This window comes from Nesoenas mayeri, assembly GCF_963082525.1.
Source record: "Nesoenas mayeri genome assembly, chromosome: 1".
NCBI lineage: Eukaryota > Metazoa > Chordata > Aves > Columbiformes > Columbidae > Nesoenas > Nesoenas mayeri.
In genome coordinates, this window is record NC_137541.1 from 201289857 (window position 1) to 201313891 (window position 24035).

Consider the following 24035-nt stretch of genomic DNA (forward strand, 5'->3'; position numbering starts at 1 on the left):
TCCTGTCTTAAAATCCCAACCTAATTTTCTGGTTCTGTCTGAAGTTTCCTACAGCATTTGAGTTCAACGAGTACTTCCTGATAACCATCCTGGATCACCTGTACAGCTGTTTGTTCGGGACGTTCCTGTGCAGCAGCGAGCAGCAGAGGGTGAAGGAGGTAAGGGGGAGGCACGGGGCCGGCATTGCTTCAGCGGGCCAGGTACTGCGGGAGGTGTCTTGTCAGCGCTCAGCAGTAGATGCGGGTCTGGGTAATGCCAAGCCCCTTTTCTTAACAGCTTAAACTGCTGCCTGTTGGAGACTTCACATTTCAGAGCAATGAAATGGACAGACCCACTGCTGTCAGCGTGGCTTTTAGCTACTCACTGGTGGCTCAATAGCTCATGGTGTCTCCCGAGTAGTTGAAGTGCACTTTTTCTTTGAACTCCAGTTTAATGCAACCTTTTCTGTGAAAACTGCTACCTTTTTGCCCTCCCTTTTCCTCACAGTGGTGCTTTTAGGTTGATTTTAACTGCCAAGCGTGTACTGTCATTCTGCACACGTAGGTGACAGCAACTGGTGTCAGTGTGTGTTCTTGCTGTGCTTGCATTTTCCCGGGAGGGGACAGAGCTACTGGTGTGGGGGAACGACGTGCCTCTGGGTCCTGCCGGCAGCCAGGTCTACCCCACAGTCAGGTCGGGGTTTGTTTGCTGAGGGAGGAACATATAGATGTGTACATTCAGATCATTCAAACACTGCCCTGTCCAGACCTGGTCTGGAATCAGAAGGAAAAGTGGTGACACTCCCTCTGTCTCACCTTCCTGAAGATGAAGCGTTTTGGCACCAAAAGGTTGCAGCTTAACATCACAGAGGTACATTGAGGACAGTGCTGTGTGGACTTGATGTTATCACATTTGACAGCACATCAGTTAAAAATAATAATAATAAAAAATTTTAATACAGAACTGATAGCATTGTACTGTAGTGAAATCAGGGTCCCTGTTCTCCTGGAGTCCACAGTGATTGAATAATCGTTATTTCCAGAGAAGAAAACCTGCCTGCTGTTTGCACGTGGGTTTGGAGGGTTTTTTTAAAGTCCTAGTGAAGCACTTAATCTAGAAAGCACTTCAACGCTGGTTTCACTGGGACTATTCACAGGCCTAATTATTCCACTAGATCAGGGCCTAAGTCAAATGATTTTTTGCAATTAAATACTCCAGCAAGTCCTCCAGGAGCACTTCAAAGAGGCCAAGTTCAACTGAAGCACAGAGCTCACAGGCCGCTGTCCCCTCATTGTGCCGATGGCGATTCCCAGTCTGCGTTGGCAGCTGGGTGGGCAGGAGGGGCTGTGTCTGTGCCAGGCTGCCTGCGTCCCTGCCAGCGCCCAGCTGCTTCCCTTACACCAAAAGAACGTGGTTGGGGTTTTTTTTAAGCTACAAAAAGCCAGCCAGGTCTGCATTAATAACAAGCGTATGTAGATATTGTTAGACTTTGTAGATAACTGCTGGGATTCACATGGGAAATAAAGCCTCCTCCACCCCGTTCCCTTACAGAGCCTTCCAAAAAAGACCGTGTCGCTTTGGTCTTACATCAACAGCCAACTGGAAGACTTCACCAACCCCTTGTACGTGAGCTACTCCAACCACGTCCTGTACCCCGTGGCCAGCATGCGGCACCTCGAGCTGTGGGTTGGCTACTACATCCGCTGGAACCCCCGGATGAAACCGCAGGTACGTCTCTTGCCTCTCTGCTAGCACTGTCATTTCGGAGCTCAAGCCCTTTGAAACACAAGAAGTCATGTGCAAACTTAAACTGAGCTGCTTAAATCTAAAACCGAAAGCCTGAACTCAAATAGAAGCAATGGAAGAGCAGCATCGACAGCTGGCTGGTGTGGGTGCTCAGCCGGAGGTCGCCACCTTGTGACATGTGCAGGAGCTGAAGATATTCAGCAGTTAGGACAATTTTTCACTTAGAATATGGGAAAAAAATAATCTGAATACTCTCTTCTTTATAAAAGAGCCTAAAAACCTAAGACTTCTTCAGATGTGGGATTTTACATGCGAGTTTTGTATTTAGATGCCCAGCAGTGGCTGTGGCTGCCTGAGGCGCAGGGCTCTGACCGCAGGGCTCTGACCGCAGCCCTTGTTCCGCTCGTGCCCGCTGGCAGCAGGGACACGCTGACTTGCCCGGCGCAAGCGCTTTGAACATGGCTCTAAATGCTGAAATCACTTTTCAATAGAAAGGGACAAAAATTCCTGGATTGCTTCCGTGTCCAACTGCAGTTAACGGAGCTGTGTAAATCCAGAACGTTAGATACAGGAACCAAACAAATGCTTTCCAGTACTAACTGTTTAACAGTCAGAAGTAGGTGAAAATATTTAGATAAATCTGTGTTGTATTTTTTTTCCCCCCAAAGCCCTGAAATTATGGCCAGGCTGAAATGCCAGTGTCGACCAGAAATGTCAGAGATTAGAGTTCTGTAATGATCATCTTTCAAAATACGCACAAAGTTTTGTTTAGCCACCATTGCACTGTGCATGTTGGATAAAACTGAGCATCCCTAGGCCAAGGCAACGCTTTGTGGTTCGGTTTCCCCTCCCAGTGCTCAGCTTCCCCTTCTCTTGCAGGAACCTGTGCACAACCGCTACAAGGAGCTGCTTGCCAAGCGGGCTGAGCTGCAGAAGAAAGTGGAGGAGCTGCAGAGAGAAATCACCAACCGCTCCAGCTCGTCCTCGGAGAGAGCTGGCTCTCCCGCACAGTGCGTCGCTCCTGTACAGACAGTTGTATAATACGGACTTTTTTTGCTGAGTACCTTCCCAGGACCATCAGGGTAGCTTTTCTGAAACCCTCTGGATTTCCAGTGCGGTGTCTGGGAGATGCCAACCTATTTATTTATTTCTCTCCAGGGTAATTTATTAGTACTGTAGCACTAGAGGAAGCTTAAGCAAAAACAAACAAACAAACAAGGCCCCCTATGCAATTAACCTTCTCAGTGGCTAGGTTATCACACAAGCTAATTGCACTTGCCACCTAAAAGAAACCTAGAGCTCACTCTTTGTTCACTTATGTGCTGGAAATCACTTGGCTTTAAAGACCATGCGCTAGAATGAAGAAGTACTGGGGAGAAAAAACATCTACTCTGATATCTGAAAAATGTCCCCTTTCCTAAAAGGAAATAGTGACTTTATGGCAGAGCCCAGAATACAGCTGTAAAGTCATGGAACCCTCCGCTATTTATGTCTACATAGCAGTGTTCATGAGAGCATTTGCCAACATCCTCAGAGACAAACAGCGATAGAGTCTGGAACATATCACTGTTGCTCTCTTTTTTCCTGTTTCCACTTTGATCTAGATCATAGGAAGCCATGTAAACAATGCCTTATCTACAGAAAGGGCACCCTCTACCCATCACACACGGTGGTAGAGGAACAAACCTACAGGACTTGACTTTGTAGGACAAAGTTTACTCCCATCTCTGTGGCTTTAGAGTCTCGCTTATGGTTTACATGGGGTGTGCCAGGATGCAACTTCAAGCACCTTTATTTCTGGGGAGGGAAGCAGAGCATGGCCCCCCCAGGCATTCTGCAGCTCTTCTGTCCACCAGTGCCTCTACTCATCAGGGGAAAGGGAGCGGAACACCAAGGGGCACGTGTGAACTGCTGGGATCAGTCATTTCGTCTTGCTTGGGTAAGAATAATTAGTGAGTTTGAAGCGTCTGTGCAGGATCATAGTGGCATATTTAAGGTATTGCCGTTTTCTGTTAACTAATGGAAGCAACTGTATATCAGCCAAAGAAGCCTTTCTGCCGCGTTGCAACTACTTCTGGTAGACTAAACAGCTTCACCAGGTTCTGAGCCCCACATCTAGGTCTTATTCCTCATAGCACACTTCAAGAATTAGTGTCATCTTAATGAACTTGGGTCCAAATTGAATTTTAATACAAAATTTTACTACAGAACCAGAGAAACCATGACTTCCAAACAGGCAAGTACAAATTGTAGAAGTCAGGCTTACAGTGAAGGAAGTGACGTACGTGCAGGGCTCTTTGGTTGGGGCTGCTGCTCATCTCTGTGCTCAGGCTGAGGGCCCTGCCTGCTCTGGGGGCCCACGTTGCTCTTTTGTGGTAGGATCCCATCCTCTGGTCGCCTGTTCATGCACCCCCCAGCCTGCTGCTTCACTCAGCCGCTCTTCCACCACAGAGAAGTATTTTCTGAGTGGATTCAGCATAAGCAGCTGCCTTTCTAAAGCCACATTCCTTCCGAGGCAGGAACAGTCATTTCCCCTGCAGTCTCCATTTCCACCTGCTCTGCTGCAAACAGCATTGCTGTCTGTACCAAGAAACCCACAGCCACCTTCCAACAGGATAAGCAACAGGCTCCACAGCATCACTACTTGTTATAGGGTGGCCTGAGATGTTATGGTCCAATAGAGCAAAGAATCCACACAAAACACCTGCTGAAGGACTTGGATTTGCTTTAAGGTTGAAGGGCAGAGCTGCTCTTACGTACAATCACTATATAAGATGGTTCATAGCATTTTTCTCTATTAGCAAATTGAGTATGTGTGTATATTTTGTTTCTTGATGAAGGCTGTTTGGTTTCCTTAACACTAATAAAAATTGACAAATGGTTGAAGTTCTGTGCTCTTCTTTTCTATTATATGGTTCTCCAAAGGATGTGCAGGATATAAAAACAGTACTGAAGATTTAGTATGTCAAATCCAAATCTCATTCTTCTGCAGATGGTCTTATAAGGTGCTAATGTTCAAACTCCAAAATTTAGAATGACAGGAAAACTAAATCTTTGCACAAGTTTCTGTTATCCTATACAGACCAGTAGCAATACAGATATAGTGCTTGGCTGCTCAATATTACAAAAATACAATTAAAAAAACAATCAATTTCTGAACTTTACAGTGCATTAGCACAGTAACGTCTGTGTAAAAGGAGGATTCACATTTTTGAATGTAACTCATGTTAAGCCCAGATTTCTAGGCTGAAACCTCACATCCCTTCTGGCTGTGCTGACCCTGCAGTTGGGGGCAGCTCTGCCCCCCACCTCACCTGCTGGCCCCTCATCATCACCCAGACCAGGGAGGTGTCACCACAAAAAGCGCCCTGCATGGGGCACAGCGCTGCTGCAAACACCACCTTCATTTAGAGCAAGTGCAGCTTCCCTACAATTCATTCAACAGGCAAGCTGGCTTTATTATTTTTCAACTATAAACAGATAATGTGGGTCCTTCTATACATTCTGTTGATAGGAAATTCTTTACATTATTAACATAATAAATAACATTTACTCAGCTGTGCAAGTCAAGAGTGCAAAATGAACCGCACCACTACCAAAGTAGATAGCTCATCAAAGCACGTATTTCAAGTTAAAAGCAAGATGCCAGGACTGAAAGGCATGATTGAGGCACTTGCAGTTTAAAACACCTCTGGTTTCTCTCACTCCTTCACCACCCAAACTGTCCCTTATCCTATAGCTTTTTCATAAAGTAGGATTCCTGTAGAAAAATGTCACTCTTCCGACTTGTAAATAATTCAATCAATAACTAAGCAAAGTAACTTGGAAAAGTTATTTTGCTCCTTTTTTGAGTACTCAACTGTTGCCAGTAATGCTGACTAATGCAATGTAGCAGATAGGAAAAGCTTTTTGAGCTCCATAGGAGGGTTTACCTCTTCTCCCTTCAACACTGAGTGATTGCAGCTGCACACAGAGCAGAGCTGACAAAAGCCCTTCAGACTCAGGGTCACAGCATCATTTTCAACGAGGCGCATCTTGAGAAGCCTCCACACAGCTGAATAGCGCGGAATGGCGCTGGCACATCCACACAGCAACCCACAGAAACACGGTGCTTGGGCTGCTGAAAGAAAAGAGAGGGACTGCTGGAGCCATAACATGAACTGGTGGAGACCTACGGTTAGATTCGGTGTCTGGATACCTTAGAAATGGAATGTGTTTTAAGCCAGACCATAATATACATACAATCAAACGCAAGGATGGAGAATTCAGGGCCCATATTTCAAAAAGTGCACTTGGCATACAGTAGTCTCACACAGCAAGACCAGCAGCTGCTTTATATCCAGATGTGAGAAGTCTGAGTGGGACAGTGTCAAGCACATCTCCTGCAGCACAGTCAGTAGTCCCAGCTGATATCGTCTTTCTGCAGTGAAGTCTGTATGGTCTGCATGTCTCGCAACAACTGAAGGTTCTTCCGACTCTTCTCTCCAGGTCTCACTTTGATGGGACCAGCGTTCTTTCCCTTTGTGGTTACTGTAGTTGTTACTCTAACTTCATTAACAGGGAACCTGCTGTCTTTTATTTGTTTAGCAGAAGTCTTTTTGGACTTGCATTCTCTCTTTAGTCTCTCTAGCTGAAAGAGAAAGCCAAAGAAAAACATTCAACTGAAACAAGGTCACTGCTTATGTTGGACAATGCTTCCAGACAGCTGAATTACCCCCCACTCGCCTCACCCAGCTAAGCAAATGGATGCCCCCAAGTCACCCTGAAAAATAAATACTTTGTTCTTCTTACAGAGCATTTGTATTTGCATTTTCAGAACTGCGTTCAGCTTATAGGCTGAACTAGGTTATTTCTTTAAAAACTGACAAGTTGATTATGGGGAATGTCTCCATCACAAACATAATAGAAAAAGTTAAATATGACATGAAGTTGTTTTGTCACTGTTACAATCCACTGATTAAAATAAAAGGAAAACAAATTTTTCTACACACATACTAGTGATTTTAATAGGTAGTCACTGTCGGAGATGTAGCTTTACAAAGAACAGCGAAACTCCGAGGAGGTGCAGAGCTGGTACCCACACACAGCACTACAAATCACAGCTGTACGACTCGGAACTCAGCAACAGAGACTGAGCTGGAGTGGAGAGTGGGACAGAGTCTTTGGGTGCAGACACATTCGTGCTCTGAAACTGCAAAACAGGGGCTTTTACGGTTCCCCTCTCTCCAGGGCTGGCGCTCCCTCCTCCCTGTTACAGCATGCAGCGGTTTCCCTAGAACTGCTGCCGACAGCCAGAGGCTGCAGGATCTGCAGAACCCTTACTGTGGGGAGCTCCTACACATCTGTTTCTCTGCAACAGTTCCTCTGAAGTTCGTAAGAGATCAAAGGTGAGTAATGCTTCTATCTGAGAACACGTAACGTGCCCATTCTGGATGTCAGCAGCAGTGCTCTCAGTACGTATTTTGTGCGTAAGTCACGTCAGATGAGGGTGAATCTCAGTTCATATGAACCGAACCAAATTAAACACATGGGGTTAAGCTCTTTGGAAGAATTTTAGTTAAAATGAATGATGATTAGCGAAAATAACGAATAAATAGGTTTTATAGCTTTGAATGAACAGGCTACACTAATGCAAAACATTTTGAAAGTTGTTTTAAACTGAAACATACCAGGTTGCGTAAAATGCAAATCAAAACAAACAGGCCATCTACTCGAAGCAAAGGAGAACTGCTACAAGATTCAGCTCAACCATGGAAGCCCTGAGAATCGAGGTCTCTCTGAACACAGGTCAGGTTACTGTAAGATCAGTGTGAGGAACAGCGTTGCACAAGGGCTTTCCCACTTGACATGGGCAGCCGGTTGTCACCAGGGACCTCCCGCAAAGCAGATGCTTTGGTTCAGCACAGCTGTCTGACACAGGCCAGGAGGGAGCGCGACTGATCAGGACACAGGTACCTCTGGGCACATCGGATATCCCACCAGGAACCTCTCCCGGGCAGAGTCCTGGGGGCCGAGGCAGCTCTGCCTTTCAGCCCCACAGGCTCTTTCTCATCCTGCACATTGCCCAAGCAGCTCATGCTGTGTCTACAGAATTAACAGCCGTGGGATTTGCTATTGTACAGTGGATGATCCTTTCCCTGTTTTGGGGATGAGTTCAAGAGGCAAAGCAAACACAGACGTGAAAGCTCTGCCCAGGACAGAATGAACAGTGGGCACAAGGGCGACATGGTAAGACAGAAAGGATATTCCTGCAGAAATACTGGCAGAGAAAGATGGAGGCACACAGACTAACCTGGGGACATGCAAGCTAAAGCTAGGCACTGCTGCTCTGCAGGAGTCATTTCTGCTTTATTCCATTGCTGCTAGATAAGGATACAGTGCAAAAACAAACAAACAAACAACCCCCATTTAAGACAGCAATTCTACAGAAGCATGAACATAATCAAAAGTACCTCACCTGCGAGCGATGCCTCTGGACTTTGCTGATCTGGTCTGCCTTGGCTTCCATCTTTTCCACCAGTGCCTCAAGCTCCCTCTCCAGATCTTCCCTCACTGCAACAGTCGGGGCTTCCTGGACAAGCTTTGAGAGCTGCTGGTGATCACTGGCACGGAATTCAGACAGAACAAAGCACACATCAGGCTCTCTTGGCTTCTAGTGCTTGTACACCCAGTTTAGAAACAACACTTCTGGGAAACCATAGCATCAGCAGCCAGACATGTTCAACACGCCATAATGAACCAGCAAGAACTGTTTTGCTGGTTAGCAGCATTATTAAAGCAGCACATCGTGGTGGCAGACTGCTGCAGCGTTAAGTCTTGATAACGTAAGGAGCTTCACATATTCAAAATGATCAAATAACCCCCCTGAGGGCACAATCCCAGCACTCATCCCGTTACTGTTTTGTGTATCTCTATCTACTGCAGTTGTGCAGTGGGATAACAATTCATGTTCTATTAAGCAGGACAAGCAAAATGACTTGGAGAGCCATCCTTCAACAGAATATTTGTCCATTGCACCAGGGGCTGCCACTACACTTCTCCCCAACCTCACAAATTTGATACTGCTGCATATAAAAACTGGTATGCAGTTTAGACTGTTTATCACAATTTATTTTTAACTGCAAAAATAAATGACAACCTTCACAGAGAGATTATATGCCAGAGACTTCCCAAAACTAAGTCTTTTCTCAGGAAAAACCTTCCAACTTTAAAGCAAAGGCTAAAAATATATAACATCTACATTCATAATCTGCAATAGAGAATATGCCCAACTCACAAACTCATCTTCCCAAATTCATCTTGTAAAGTCAGCAGCACTTCTGAGAGCTCTTCCTGGGATGAGGAGTATTCCTTTGGCAGAGAGGACCTTCTGCTTTTGCTGGCAGGATGACCAGTACTGACGGATTTTGCTAGTGGAGTATCATTGACCACACGGCTGTTACACAAAGCTTTCGTGTGCTGCTTCATCAGGTGTAGGACGTGCTGCACGTTGGCGCCTACTGAATGACTGGGACTGGTAGACTGGAAAGAAAACGGAAAGAGACTTCTTTTGAGTGGCATTGTCAGTGACCTACTTGATAACAATGGGGAACATTTAAAAAGAAATAACATTTTTGATTTGAGGCCAAGAATGTATATTCTGTTAGCCTGAATATACACTAAGAAGAACAGCGCACTAGCGGCACAAAGAAGACCATTTATGGAAGCGCCACTTCAGCAAGTTATCAATATCCAACAAGCCTTTTGAAGACAAACGGGAAGAGTCAAAGACAAAGAAAAGCTCCGACCGCTGGGCGTCAGGAGCGCACAAAGACAAAGCCACTTCAGGAGCTGCAGCTACTGAGCAATAATGAGTCTTTGGAGACAGCAGCTCACCTTCCCCGCTACAAAGGGAACGTCGCCCAGACACAGTCTGTAATGGGGCTGCGCAGCGGGATGGCTTGTGAGGCTGCGTTTCTGGAAGGAAAGCAGAGAGAAATGTTTTTCAAAGATGACACTACAGCAAACCCATTTTCCCATTGCTTTGTAATAAAACAGGCACTGTATCTCCACGACTGCATGCACACACCCTTATTTAACTGCTCGGTAATTGTCCTTCTCTTCCCCCCACGTTACCTTCTCTGGCTGTTTAGTTTTCTTCCTGGGTTTTCTTGCCTTTGGAGAGAGCAGTGGTGACGCTGCTTGAATCAGTAGTCTGTTGGTTTCCAGGCCTGTCTGAAGCTTTAGTTGAGGGAACAAAGGGAATTATTGGAATTATATTTACAGGACTAATCAGAGACAGAGTAAGCTGACAATTGCAAAACAACAGTTTTTAAAATACAGGCTCTCTGTAAGCGAGGGCTGCAAGTTTTTAGGATGTTTCTGCAGTTCAAGGTCAATTTAAACGTTAAATAAGAATATTCCTGTGATAGCACTACTCATCACTAATCCTATTAAGCTAGAGAATTAGTCTTACTGCATTACTGCAGCACAGAGAAGTGCCAAAACATCAGCTGGGCTTTATGCTTGACAAAATATTAGGGAAGTCAAGCCACCCAACCCTTAATTGATCTTGTAGCACAGAGTTAACGGACAACTATTCCTTCTGATTGATTAAATTTGACAGTAAAAACCAAACCAAAACAACAAAACCCCCCAACACAACAACAAACAAAACCCCACTTCTTGGAAGAGTTAAGGTTAGGATTCTCACTATCAACAGTGAGCTCAATCCGCTTCACTGTTCCTTCTAAGAGGAAGCTAAGGCTTGGCTTTAGAAATCACCTCTTAACCAACTTCAACTAGAAGCACTCACAGAACAATTATTCGTGATTAATTTGAGACACTCTGCCCCTCCAAACTCAGGTAAAGATTAATACTAGGAGCCTAATACGTTACTAAATAACTTCTTCAGCATACAGTGAATGTGTCATGCACGCAACACTCCACGGTTAGGAGGAGACCGGTGTTCTCATGGGCTTATGACCCGTAGTATATCACCTCTTTGTTTACCTCCATCTACAATATTTCTAGTTGCAATTAGGGAGCACCCTTGCTGACCTTTACCTATTTAAAGCAAAGATCCTCATACATCCTCAACTATGAATTAGTTTGAATTTCTACTCTTTCCCAACTAGCTTCTTTTATTGAAGAAATCAAGCTTTAGTGCATAGGTGCTGGCAGGAAAAGGTTTCCCAAAAGCTCTGAGAACTTCAGAAAATTTGGCAACTCAGACAGGAGAGGAAAAAAAAAACAACCCAAGAAGCAAAGGAGCACACCACTAGAACAAGGTCTTCATTATTCTGTATATGGGATGCACTTTCAGCAAGTTAGGCTGAAAAGCTGATGGAAATGAAGAGTTAATTACAGCACACACCAGTACAAAAGAAATTTCCTGTTAGTTACCTCAGCTGCTTTTTCCTGAACAAGCTTCCTCGCGTGTTCTTCCTCCTGAAGCTTCTGTTCCAGCTCTTTCATCTTTTTCTAGTCAAAGTTGAAAAAAAATCATAGCATTATTAGTGAAACTATTATTTTTTTTCCATGAAGCAATACTAAGACCTTGAGCATAAGTCTATCAGTTCAACTTACGACCTCAAGCTAAGACAAGACTTCAGCATTAGAATGATTGCTGATGGTTTGTCTGTGTAGCCATAAATACAGCAGTCAAGTGCTTATATTTAAAACTTAACTGACGTTTTATTTTTACTTCTGCAATTGGTATCTAAGTTGCAGCCTACAGGCAGAGTGATCCATAAGCCTGTATTCGGTTTAAAAATAAACCCAGAACGTAGTTTTGTGTACACTGTCCTGAAAGATTTTGTGCTACAAAAGGGCCAACAAAGGTATATCATATATCATTGTAAGCTGAGAGAAGATTTATTTAGAGCACTAAATGTATTTTTGCTAGTATCTGTAACTTAAATGCTTGGAAATGAGGAATTTTTGAACATCTAGCCATCTTCTTAATAAAGAAGAGGGAGAAAAGTTTATAGGATGCCTCTGAAATATCTTTAAGCAATTCCATATTTTTATGGTTAAAACCACGTAAGAACTCTTTCAAAAGTCCTTTTAAAGGGAAGAGTCAAGGGAAAGGCACATAGTTCTTTGTAAACTCTCCAACAAGATGAAAACCTTGTTTAAGCAGGATAACACTTACTTAAACTCCCAATGTGAAAGTTTTCAAATAACTTTCTGATTTTAGAGAGGAGAGTGAAAAAAACAACTCAGAGCTCCAGGACACAAACCAACTTCCCTCCTCTTCCTCCATAGACTGAGAATTCACAAACCCACTAATCAAACTTAAGGCAGAAAAGCACAAAACTCAAAGTAACAACTATATTTGTGCACTTCTGTTTGTTTATGAACCCACTACTCTGAAGTACTAAACATTTCCATTCTGCTTCACTTCAGCATTAACTGCTTAATGTAATCAGCTGTTCTACAAAGGTGTTAAAAGGCAAAACCCTGGATAAACATTGAGTACAAAGGCACTATATAATAGGAGCCAACTTTTGCTATTGAATAAAGGAACCCTTTTGATTTTCACCTTATTCATTCAAATCAAACACATTCCAGGTAACTTAAAATCATCATCTGCACTTTACAGCATGTGACACAACTCTTGATTTCCATGTGGTAAGTCTCACAAAGATCTCTGTTTGACCTTTTGAAGTATGACAAAAATTTTAATATGAAAACACTGCAGCAAATCTTCTGATTGAACTGAAGACAACATGAAGCTGGGCCAACGCTTTCACACTGAACTGAATGAGTATTCCCTCAGCCAGCTGTTCAGCTGCAGTGCGCAGCTCAACCTGCACAGCAACACTCTCTTACTGCATCATCAGTGACAGACCCTGCTAGAAATTATCTGCACAAGTTACATTCCCAAAATAAACTGTTTCCTTGCTTATAGAATAAAGTATTACTGAGATTACTGGTCCATCTCTGGGAGCAAAAGCCCAGAGGGCCACCTAACAGCAAAGGCAAACACTCTGCAGCCACGCTGCCCATCACCAAGTACAACACATCACAGAAAGCGCACTGCAGGTCAGCACGGAGCTACTTAAAACACTCTGCTAAGTCGCCAGTAGCCACTGGAAAAAAAAAAGTAATTGAAAAAAACAGAAATATTTTATTGTCTATTTTTGCCTGTTTTCTAAAGGAAATTAAGTTTTGTGCAATCACCTCACTCACAGAATCATAGAACAGTTTGGGCTGGAAGGGACATTCAAAGCTCATCTAGTGCAACCCCCTGCTATGAGAAGGGACATCTTCACCCAGATCAGGTTGCTCAGAGCCCCATCCAGCCTGGCCTTGAATGTCTCCAGGAATGGGGCATCCACCACCTCTCTGGGCAACCTGGGCCAGGGTTTCACCTCCCTCATCACAAAACATTTCTTCCTGATGTCTAACCTGAATCTCTCCTCTTTTAGTTTAAAATTATTGTCTTGTCCTATCACAACAGGCCCTGCTAAAAGTCTGTCCCCATCTTTCTTACAGGCCCCTTTTAAGTGCTAAAAGGCTGCAATGAGGTCTCCCTGCAGCCTTCTCTTCCCCAGGCTGAACAGGCCCAGCTCTCTCAGCCTGTCCTCCCAGCAGAGCTGTTCCAGCCTCTGATCATTTCTGTGGCTCCTCTGGCCCCTCTCCAACAGGTCCATGTCTTTCCTGCACTGAGGGCTCCAGAGCTGGACACAGGACTCCAGGTGGGGTCTCACCAGAGCGGAGCAGAGGGGCAGAATCACCTCCCTCCACCTGCTGGCCACGCTCCTTCTGATGCAGCCCAAGATACAATTGGCCTTCTGGGCTGCAAGTGCACATTGCCGGCTCGTGTCCAATCTTTCATCCACCAGTACCCCCAAGTCCTTCTCAGCAGGGCTGCTCTCAATCCCTTCATCCCCAGACTGTATTGATACCAGGGGTTGCCCTGACCCAGGTGCAGGACCTTGCACTTGGCCTTGTTGAATGTCATGAGATTCATATGGCCACATTTCTTGAGGTTGTCCAGGTCCCTCTGGATGGCATCCTGTCCCTCAAACAACTTTAACCAAAGCAGACAGAAAGGTATGACACCTCAAAGATACAGAGCACCTACATTTCGTAAAAACTGGCTGCCAAGTTAAGCATCCAAATTAGTTCCACTAGAGAGGAAATGTCTGCGGTGTGAAGACAGCTCTTATCTCTGTGCTTCACTACCTTGCAAATTACCACCTGCTGAGCAGCTGGGCAGTCAGGATATCCCCAGCTGGAGCAGGGCAAGTGTTGCTTCTCACCACCTGGCAATTAGAGGATGGAGGAAAAACTAGAGATGTAGGTCAGGTACAGCCACAACTGAATGCAAGGATTCGTTACTTCTGCTGTTCACGGAATGATGGGGTTTTAGTAATTCTTATTGTTAACATTAAGATCAATTACTACCAACTACAGTTATCCAAACATATCATCTACACACACATTCAAATTCTAGGCCCAACTGACCCAACTGTGCTTTTAGGGAATAACCCCATCCCTTTACTCCATCCTCAGACACAGACTCGTTCAGACTCTCAGTCAGCTGTCCAGAGACTGAACTGCGGGAGCACAGTTGTCACAAACATACACCAGAAAACACTTTTGAGGCAAGTACTCTAGTTATGAGTCCCTCATATGAATAAGAGTATCGGCATTTCCTTTTCACAGGCAATATTAACGTTGGCAAGTTGCCCATGGATGCTCATGCAGAAACACAGCCCGCAAGCAGAGGCAGATGGCCCTGTTGATCAAAAAATGTCTCATGACAGCAAAATGATCACAAGGAAAAAGACCTTTTGTTAAGAGTTAAATCCAGATTTCCCTCAGTTCCTAGAATTGATTCAAAATTGTGTGAGTTTAACACCCAATTCCCCTAAAACAGATGTAGCTGTGACAGCTACTAATTCCTAAGGATATTGACGAATAATAGAAATCTAGTTGGATTCAGGAAAAAAAAATAGAACAAAACCAAAAAAAACCAACCACAACAAAAAAGAAATGTTATGCTGAAATTATAGCCAGGCACAAAAAGACAAACAACCCAGCCCCACCAAACTCCAGCTGTTAGCAGTGAAAAACTTGGTAAAAGCCCTTGAGAAAGGAACTCATGTTACTGAGCCAGTTATTTCAACCCTGGAGGGGAACCATGGAGGAACCTGCTGCTGCTTTCAGTGAACAAGGCCCGGGAGACACTTGTCTCGCTTTGAAAGCTCAGCCCAGGTAAACAACTCAGGCACTTTTATTCCACAAATGCCACTTCCCAAATGAGGTGTCAAGATCTGAATCAGCTTGTCCCAGCTGCCTTGGGTCAGGGACACCCAAGAACAGCTGTAGTGTCTAAAGGTCTGCCAGCACACCAGCTAGCTAAAGATTTACCATCAAACACCTCCTTATGTACTCCTGGGAAAATACCACCTACTTCAGTACCTGGCAAGGGCTGGTGTGCAGGGTGCCCACCCTACAGTTTTGATAGGGCCCAGAGGTGCCCTCAATACCACCATCTAATAATGTACTGTCCGCCCCTTTGAGACAGAGGCAATTTGCAGGTGGAAGCCTCTCCCTGGTGAGTGTTCTGTACTTCCATGCTTCGAGTCTCTCTACAACAGCAGAAAGAGGTAGAATGTGGACCAGACTTCAGAAGCCAACACCACAGATAGTACACAGAAAGAACGACCAAAGGCAGTCATGTTGGACTTGTAAAAGCTACTGAATCAAGAGGAATCCTGAATATGCAGACTGGTTCAAACCCATTGGCAGCCAGGCAGTGCTAGAAGCCCAGCAATGCTGGGCTCCGAAATTCTGCACACAATGTAACTTGTAACAATTGTGTTTCTTAAGGAGGAGGGCATGTGGCTAAAAGAAAAAACAAACATATCCAACCCATACAAGTCAAATCTGGGTCATAACAGAATATAACTGCATTCAGCAGCATGCAAGGAAACTCAGAGGCTGGGAGCTTAGGAACACACACAATCCTACATGCCTGAAGAAGGCTGAGGTGAGACCTTACCACTGTCTACAACTACCTGAAAGGAGGTTGAACCATGGAGGGGGTTGGTCTCTTCTCCCAAGTAAGAAGTGATAGGACAAGAGGAAATGGCCTCAAGTTGCACCGGGGGAGGTTAGGATTGGATGTTAGGAAAAAATTCTTCCCGTCAAGGGCTGTCAGGCATTGGAACAGGCTGCCCAGGGCAGTGGTGGAGTCACCATCCCTGGAGGTGTTTAAAAGGCATTTAGACGAGGTTCTTAGGGACACAGTTTAATGGTGGATTTGGCAGTGTCAGGTTTACATTTGGACTCTGATCTTAAGAGTCTTTTCCAACCTAAACCATTCTATTATTCTATGCCTATGCACCAACTAACCACAAAGAGGAACCATAACTGATACAATTAAGGCTACACAAAGTGTAGCGACCAAAAGCCTACCTGGCCATGCAGACTTTCAACAATAACTGCAAGTTTTTACAAGACCTCAGCTTCAAAAAGGTGTTTAGTTGCTGTCTTTCTCTACAGAATAAGATTTAGCTCAGCTCTGTCATTGACATAGAGCTATAAAGTGCTGATTACAAGAAAAAAGATAAATCTGATACAGTATCTGGTACAAAAGACAGACCTCTGCTAGGGACTGCATTGTAGTAAGTCTGCTGTACTCTTTTTCCAGCATATCCAGCTTTTCCAATTTGGACTGAACATGTGATTGATCAAGAAGACGATCTCTCTCCAACGAACCCTTGAAGGAAAAAGTAAAAAGCAAAACAATTATAAGCACAATAAACCAAGACCATCTGTAGTAAGCCTTGTGTCTGCAGCACAAAGGAGGCCCATAAACACTCCAAAGGAGCTACTGCTGCTTCTGTGCAATTTTCGACGGTGCTATAATTAGGGAGCAAGTGCACCACCCATCGCTGTTGGGAACCTCACACACTACCAGATTCAGATAAGAGGGAATTCTGCAGAGTCTTTCCTCCCTCCAAACCGGATGCAGTAAAAAAGCCTCATTACTTCACTATTAGAGAGAGCTTTCTTATTTTTTTTTCTTCAGAAGAAGAGCATAAACTCAAACGGGAGGTTGTTTTCTTTTCCAGTGGCACATGGGTATAACACTCAAGCACAAGGATAAGCTACTACAGTAAGTCAATCATGCAGAAAAACAATTTATTAACATCAGAGCCTGATATTGTCTTATAGACAGATGCACAACAGAAAATACCAGGGCCTTGCTAAGATTGGCAATTTTAAGCAGGGGAATTATCCACCCCAAAGTATATAAAGGCCAGCTGAAATACAAATCCACACTTAAAGACATTAAAATTACAGTAAGTGGGAAAAATCATGACACAGTTCATGATTTTTATAATTCGACCCTGCGATAAACCTTGAGAACACACCTGTTTCTCCAAGAGCTGTGACTTCTCATTTTCTGTGTGCTGGATCATTTTTCTCATGTAGTCCAGCTGCTTCTCCAAAAGGCTGCAGCGAGACTCAGCAGCTGCCAGCTGAGCAGCCAGCTCTGAACAGAGGGCAGAAAAGTGAAATCACGCACTGCTTTGTCTCTGGAATGTTTATTCCTGTTTTCGGGACCATCCCGAAACAAACAAGAATAGGACCATCTAAAGAAACTTGCAGATTAAGCCTTTATGCATGCAAATCCCTGAAACTAAGTAGGCTTTTAAAATTATGTCTTCATAACTTCGTGTGTCACTGCAAAGTAGAAAATGCTGAACAAAGTAAATTAAAACAGTTGTATGCATTAATAAAAATCAAGTTTCATCCATATCAGTGTTCTGTAGTATTTATAAAAAGTTTGCAAACAACCTTGATTTTTCTTTGACACTTCAGTCTTGTCGTGCTCTTTGTGTCGCATTTGTTCACTTAATACTTTTTTATAGTCTGCTGTTTCCCTGCTGAGGTGTTTTACATTCTCCTCCGCCTGAAGCCGTTCCAACTCCAGTCGACGAATTTTTTCCTGGAGATTCTTCAGAGCAGAAAATATTGCTGTAATTGAACAAGTACCTTTTGTTAGATACCATTAAATCACCACTTCAAGATAACATTGAATTTGAAATGTTTCTTATAAAAGTATGTTATATGAGAAAGTCAGAGTGTTCCTTACCAGCAGCCAAAACTCCTTCCAGGAATTAAGACCTGCTTCCCTTTAAACCATAACTGATTCTAACACTACTCTCAAATCAGTAGATGCCCTTGGTGCACAATTTCCTCTGACACATCTGGGAAAGATGCATCCATTTCCCAGAACAAGGCACGTAAGTATTCTGTAGATTAAATGCAAATGATGCATCTTCTGACTCTTTATCAAAAGGAAATGAAAGGTAACATCTAGACAGTTAAAGCAGTGGCAGTTCTCTATATTATTACTCCTCTACAAGTGCATGCTAGCACAACACACAAACATAACGTTCCGATGTGCATGGTCACAGAGCAGAATAAAGGTTACCTATCAGAAGGGCTATAAAGTGTTTATTTCTCCAAGTGGCAGCTCTTTTTTGATTCTTCTGGTTTGCACTTGTGTTCCCCTCCTCCCCCCGCAAGACATGCATCTCCTATGTGCTGAACAACTTTCCCTCCTTCTGTTCCATTCTCTGCTTTAACAATTACTCAAAAAAGCCTTTCTATATTCCTCACCACAAAAAGAAAAGCAGTTGTAATAGAACTCGCATCACCTTGCAATTAGACCATCTGCTGGTAATCTGATGTATTACATCTCTTAGCTGTATTGTTTAATTCTGCAAAGGAAACCACCCTTTCCTCCGTACAGTCCTGCTAAAGTAAACCACAGGAACATCTGTACAGACAGCTCATATAGCCGACTAATCTGCAAGGCCCCACTCCTTTGTGCTTAAGCCCACTCTAGAGAAGGAACGCACCACTTTTGTTACCAAACACATGAGCACAGAGAAGCTGGGACTGTGTGTTTGTTTGAGCATAATTCTCAGAATGAGTTTCCCAGAGTAAAAACTCATCAAATCTTGAAATGCACAATAGCACATTAGGGTATCACATCAATAAAACTACCTGCTTTAAGGTAACTGTTAAGTAAATGAGAAGAGGGTGACAGCAGTCACAGTTAAGAAGTTATAGATCTTGGCCCTGTTTGCAGGATCAGTCACCAACTGCATCCTCTCTCTTTACTTAGTTACTGTTATTAGGATGCAACTGAACTGGGCATATCTGAGACTATAAAGAGCTTTGTACTGTTATCCTGAGAGATAAATTGAAGTCTCTGCATATTTATAATGATGACTAACAAAACAGAGCAACAAATCAATTCAAACAATGAACAGATAAAGGTGAAACCAAACATAATGACAAGTACCAGTCAGTCAGCCTTATTAGAATATTAAACCCGACTATGTATGCTGAGACACACCCATACATAACACAAAGAATTTCAAACCAAAGTAAGCAGAACTTTCTATACTCCATTTCAGGATTTTTATATATATATATATATATACACACACACACATATATATACATATATATATATACACACACACACACACATATGTATATATAAAATTAGGGGAAAGAAGGAGCAGTAAGGACCCCCAGGAACAATCAAATCTACTTTCCCATCTGAAGTTAATTCCCATATCCTTAACCTTACCGAAATATACACTCCAGAACACTTTTGCATTTTTAAAACCTATGCAAGAAGATTAAGAAATTGGATCATCTGAGAGTTGAATTTAATTTTCAGTATGTGTTCATATTTAAACACTTTTTTTAAAATAAAGACATTCCATCATTTTTAAAAAGGGATATAAGTCACCAGATTGTCTCCTCCACCTGTACCTATTTCAGAGTTGGCAGACTCTGCTTGAAAAAAGCTGCCAAGTGAAAACTCGGAAGTCAAAAATTTGTCAGTAATACAACAAGCAACACAACTACACAAATACACCTGCATCAGCAATTCATAAGGATGTCCTTTTCTGCACATCCAATTTTTTTGTTTGTCACAAGGCTCCTTTAGTTTTCTGTCAATGGCACTCTCAAAACTGATGGCATTGAGCATATGAGAACATATACCTACATTTTAAATTCCGCTTGAATAATTGAGATTTCATCTACCATGTCACTAACATAGAAGTTTCTAATACTTCAGAAATAAATTATGTTATTGGAACAGGGACTTCAGCCTATGATACTGATTATTTTATTTAGTTTGAGTAATATTACGATTCATCCTACATCTTTCTCATGTTTCTCCCTAAAAGGAGAAAATAGAGTTTTTCACACTCTTAATCGTCCAAGCAACCCTAGTCTTAAAGGGAGTATTTCTGCAGTGACCCTGAGCAAAGCGCTCACACCAGAGGATCAGCCCTGCTCTCGCCTCCCAGCTCCCCGTGCTGCCTCCTCTACGTAGCCCAAGGCAGCTCCAGAGTCCATCTCATTGCATGATCAGCCTATTCAATAACATAACAGAATCATTTCAGTTGGAAGAGACCCTCAGGATCATCGAGTTCAACCATAACCTAACCTAACTCTAGCACTAAACCTGTCCCCAAGAACCCCATCTAAACGCCTTTTAAACACCTCCAAGGATGGTGACTCCACCACTTCCCTGGGCAGCCTGTTCCAATACCTGACAACCCTTTCTGTGAATAATTTTTTCCTAATATCCAATCTGAACCTCCCCTGGTGCAACATGAGGCCATTTCCTCTTATCCTATCACTTGCTACTTGGGAGAAGAGACCAACACCCTCCATGCTACAACCACCTTCCAGGTAGTTGTAGACAGTGATAAGGTCTCCCCTCGGCCTCCTTTTCTCCAGGCTGAGCAGCCCCAGTTCCCTTAACTGCTCCTCATCACACTTGTGCTCCAGGCCCCTCACCAGCTTCACTGCCCTTCTCTGAACTCTCTCTAGTACTTCAATGTCTTTCTCATGATGAGGGGCCCAAAACTGAACACAGTACGGAAGGTGGGGCCTCAACAGTTCCAAGTACAGTAACTAACCAAGACTGGTATTGTTTGTGTCACGACAGGCAAGACAAATGTGTTTATCTGGAGATGAACAGCAGAATCAGAGTGGGAAAGATGGGAGAAGGAATGGCTTAGAAACAAGGAAGAACAAATGCGAGTAAACCCTCCCCCTCCGTGATGTTGTAAGCTCTGAGTTCAGCACTGCACTGAACTCTTTTCCGCACCCTGTAAGTCTCCACTGATACCATAAATATTCTTGCCACACCTTTTGTCCACTGCAAACTTTCCCATTTCAACATGGCCAAACCTCTTTCTTTGCTCCAAACCATTCTGGGGACTAAAGTCTCCTTATTTCAAACTCAGTCTTGAAGTCAGGAGAGGAAAGGTTGAGGGAGAAGAGGACTGAAGAAGGGACAAAGAAAACCTGTCAGGACAATTTCACAAAGTACTCAGCCAATTTTACAGCTCTCTACTTCTGAAGGGGAGCATCTTTCTCCAGCTGCAACATGACCTTTTTCATTAGGTATTCTTCAGAAAGGTAAGTAAAAAGGACCTACAAAATAAGTGACCTGCACGTTACTGGGAAGTGATAAAAGGATAAAATACTGCAACCTTTGTAGATGAGGACATACAGTATTCAACAAAAGATTTGGAATCAGGCAAGAAAACAACTTTGCTGGACTATTACCTCTGCTGTTGCTTTCAGGATACGGAATTACTGGTTTCCCTGGAGAGCGCATCAAGTCTGAATTAATAAATGGCTTGTACTTCGGATATTCTATAAATGAAGTTGCAGAGAGTCCATCTGTGGCTGATGTAGAATTGAGAGTTTTATGCAGATCATTCTGAAAAGGAAACAAAACAAAGCTGTTTTTCAGCACATTTGTTTCTCTGTTACAATATAAGAAAGTAGAATCCAATTATATGATGTGTAGAAGTACTGTTATAGGAGACTCTAATACCTCAAAAGCTGTATTTATTTTTAAATATTTTTTCCATACTAGTTTACCAATTACCACTCTTGTTTTGTATTTATAGTGTCTCTTATTGTGAGAAGGTAACACAGCAGTCAGTTGGAAAACAGCTGCATTCTTAACTCCTGATTATACTTACTGCACATAAGACACCACATTAAGGTGGCCCAGCCTGATAAAGTGCACCCAGGACCACAGTTCCACATCCACTCATCCCACATTATCAGCTCGCTGGCTGTAGATGGGGCAGGGGACACACTCTCTCCTCCCTTCCCAGCTGCACAGTCCCAACCCCTCTTTTCCACTGGCTTCAATTCATGTTTCTCATCCTTCCCTTCCCATCACCCACAGCTCCAGACAGCCCTCAGAAGCAGGGTCACCCACACCACATCTCTCCCCACAGCCTGTGTCACCCTCCCAAACGCTTGCTGTGTCCTGGGTGCTGCAGTGACCAGTGGGGATCATCTAGCTGAGCTGGGCAGCCTGGATACCATGAAACCACGTGCTTTTTAACAGGATTCTCCTAAGCAAAAAGGGCTAGAGCACCCATATATCGCATTTACGGTTTTGTTTCAAAAACTTTCCAATTTGTGTATATGTATTAAGAAAAAAATGAATGCTTATTTTTAACATGATAGAGTCATTTCTCTCAACTGTACCCACGACTAAACAATTCAGTAACAGAATCTGAAAGTAACCCAAGAGCTGACAGCAGATCCAATGCTCCTACAGCTTCCCACAGAGTATTTACTTCACCAATTTGACAACTGAGCAATGGCAGTGGTTTTTTAAGCTTTGCAAATACCAATTATTGGCAGCATACCGTGACCTAGATTAAAGTACTTGTGTATCTCATAGCAAATTAGGTAACAGCCCAAAATGCATTATGAGGAATAAAAATAATACAGGGGAAAAAAAAGTGTGTAAGTTATTTAAAGTCTATATACAGCTAATTTCCTCTTATAAACAAAGTGATTCACTACAGACAAGAAAATTAGGACTCGAAGTACCCTGAATGTATCGATCAGTGTTTCTATGCACAGTTTTATGAATGCTTTGCAGTTTGTGTTTACAACATTTTCCTACACAACATAAGTGCTTTTCTTGGAAAAGCTGCAGTTGCACAAGAACTTTTGCCACCACAGAAAGTCAATTACAACACTAATCCCTAATTAAGAATATATTAATAAAAATATTTTGAACAGATTTTTGTCTGTATGCGTATACATACCATTTTATGCTCAGCAACCATACTGGTATAGCTTAGTAGAATATGTAACGTTAAAACCTGATGAAAGCCTGCTAGGTGCTAACATTAAGACCTAAACCTCAGTCTTGAAAAAAATACCATCAGCGCTATGGGATACTGAATTGCTGAACACAGAATAATTGAGAAGACCAAATAACAGAGTAAAAATGAAATGAACAAACAAAAGTACTTTAGGCAACAGAGCAACACAAACCTCAGCAGCCCAAACAGCAGAAACTATTGATTCAAATATCAACCTGCTATTTTTATCTGATATGGATTCAAATCAAAGGTACCCAATGAATCAGCCAAAAGAAAAGGGGAACGAGTATGAAATCAAAGTCAGGCTACTCCAACCCCACATCAGGTGTAAGTAACACTTATCTAAGCAACTGCAGATGAAACGAACAAAAAAGCTATGACAGCATGCTCCAATGCTTCAACACCAAGTTACATACAGCAAAACAAACCCAGGCTTTCACCTAATCACATGTCTTCTGAATTTCACCTGGATGTAGGGTACAGGCACAGTTTTGAAGAGTGTAACAGTTAGTATAGATATCTGTTTGAAATAAATACTGAAAAATTTGTGCTGAAATATTACCTCTGTACAGGCAATCATTCTTTGCTTCAGTCTAAATAATCACTGGCTACCAGGTATATTTTCCTTATACATTTAAGAAAAATACTGATTTTAATTCTGTTTCACAAACACAGACTTCCAAATGCACCTGAGTGAAAAACTGAGAAAGCGTATGAAGCAGCTTCAAGGAATTTCCCATCACAAATCTCCAACTCAAATACCACACCAATTCTTTGCTCTTCACTTTCTCTCAAGTCATTACAAGTCATTGAAGTCTGTTTCTGCTCACAGAAGGTCTCACAGGGAGCATCACGCTGTGATGCTCAGAAAAATCTTGAAACAAAAAAATACATATGAAAAATCAGGGAAATCTATACATTCGTTCTGAATCTCAGCTAGGCCACATTTGCTAACTAAATCTCCTCTCTTTCTGGATATTCCCTGTAGCCTTTCCTTCCTTAAGCCACACTAAAGCCTCATTATTGTAAACAAAGCAGCTTAGCGGTTCCACAAGAAGCTGAGCACACCTGCATTGTGCAATGGGAGCAAGCGGAGCACATTCAGCCTTC

At 43.0% G+C, this 24035-nt stretch overlaps 2 protein-coding genes across 7 annotated transcripts in view; one reads left to right on the forward strand and one right to left on the reverse strand.

Moving 5' to 3' along the window:
• The window catches only part of MTMR2 (myotubularin related protein 2), a gene marked incomplete at its 5' end in the record, with an annotated part of 64755 nt that extends 61697 nt beyond the window's left edge, over nucleotides 1–3058 (forward strand). The window contains 3 exons of the mRNA XM_080347684.1: nucleotides 45–158; nucleotides 1531–1707; nucleotides 2605–3058. Of these exons, the coding sequence (XP_080203810.1) occupies nucleotides 45–158; nucleotides 1531–1707; nucleotides 2605–2766 (453 nt within the window). The 3' untranslated portion in view covers nucleotides 2767–3058. The remainder of the gene's footprint in view (nucleotides 1–44; nucleotides 159–1530; nucleotides 1708–2604) is intronic.
• The window catches only part of CEP57 (centrosomal protein 57), a 29051-nt gene that overhangs the window by 1982 nt on the left and 3034 nt on the right, over nucleotides 1–24035 (reverse strand). For 3 of the 6 annotated variants that reach the window (XM_080347695.1, XM_080347697.1, XM_080347696.1), the window contains exons 2-11: nucleotides 21349–21505; nucleotides 17530–17709; nucleotides 17103–17224; nucleotides 16328–16444; nucleotides 11110–11187; nucleotides 9841–9945; nucleotides 9601–9681; nucleotides 9002–9246; nucleotides 8183–8327; nucleotides 3953–6355 (exon numbers count right to left, since the gene is read on the reverse strand). In XM_080347695.1, the coding sequence (XP_080203821.1) occupies nucleotides 6119–6355; nucleotides 8183–8327; nucleotides 9002–9246; nucleotides 9601–9681; nucleotides 9841–9945; nucleotides 11110–11187; nucleotides 16328–16444; nucleotides 17103–17224; nucleotides 17530–17709; nucleotides 21349–21505 (1467 nt within the window). In that variant the 3' untranslated portion in view covers nucleotides 3953–6118. Of the gene's footprint in view, nucleotides 1–3952; nucleotides 6356–8182; nucleotides 8328–9001; nucleotides 9247–9600; nucleotides 9682–9840; nucleotides 9946–11109; nucleotides 11188–16327; nucleotides 16445–17102; nucleotides 17225–17529; nucleotides 17710–21348; nucleotides 21506–24035 lie in introns of those variants that run through there. The other 3 variants (XR_013922347.1, XR_013922348.1, XR_013922349.1) reach the window with 2 other exon arrangements.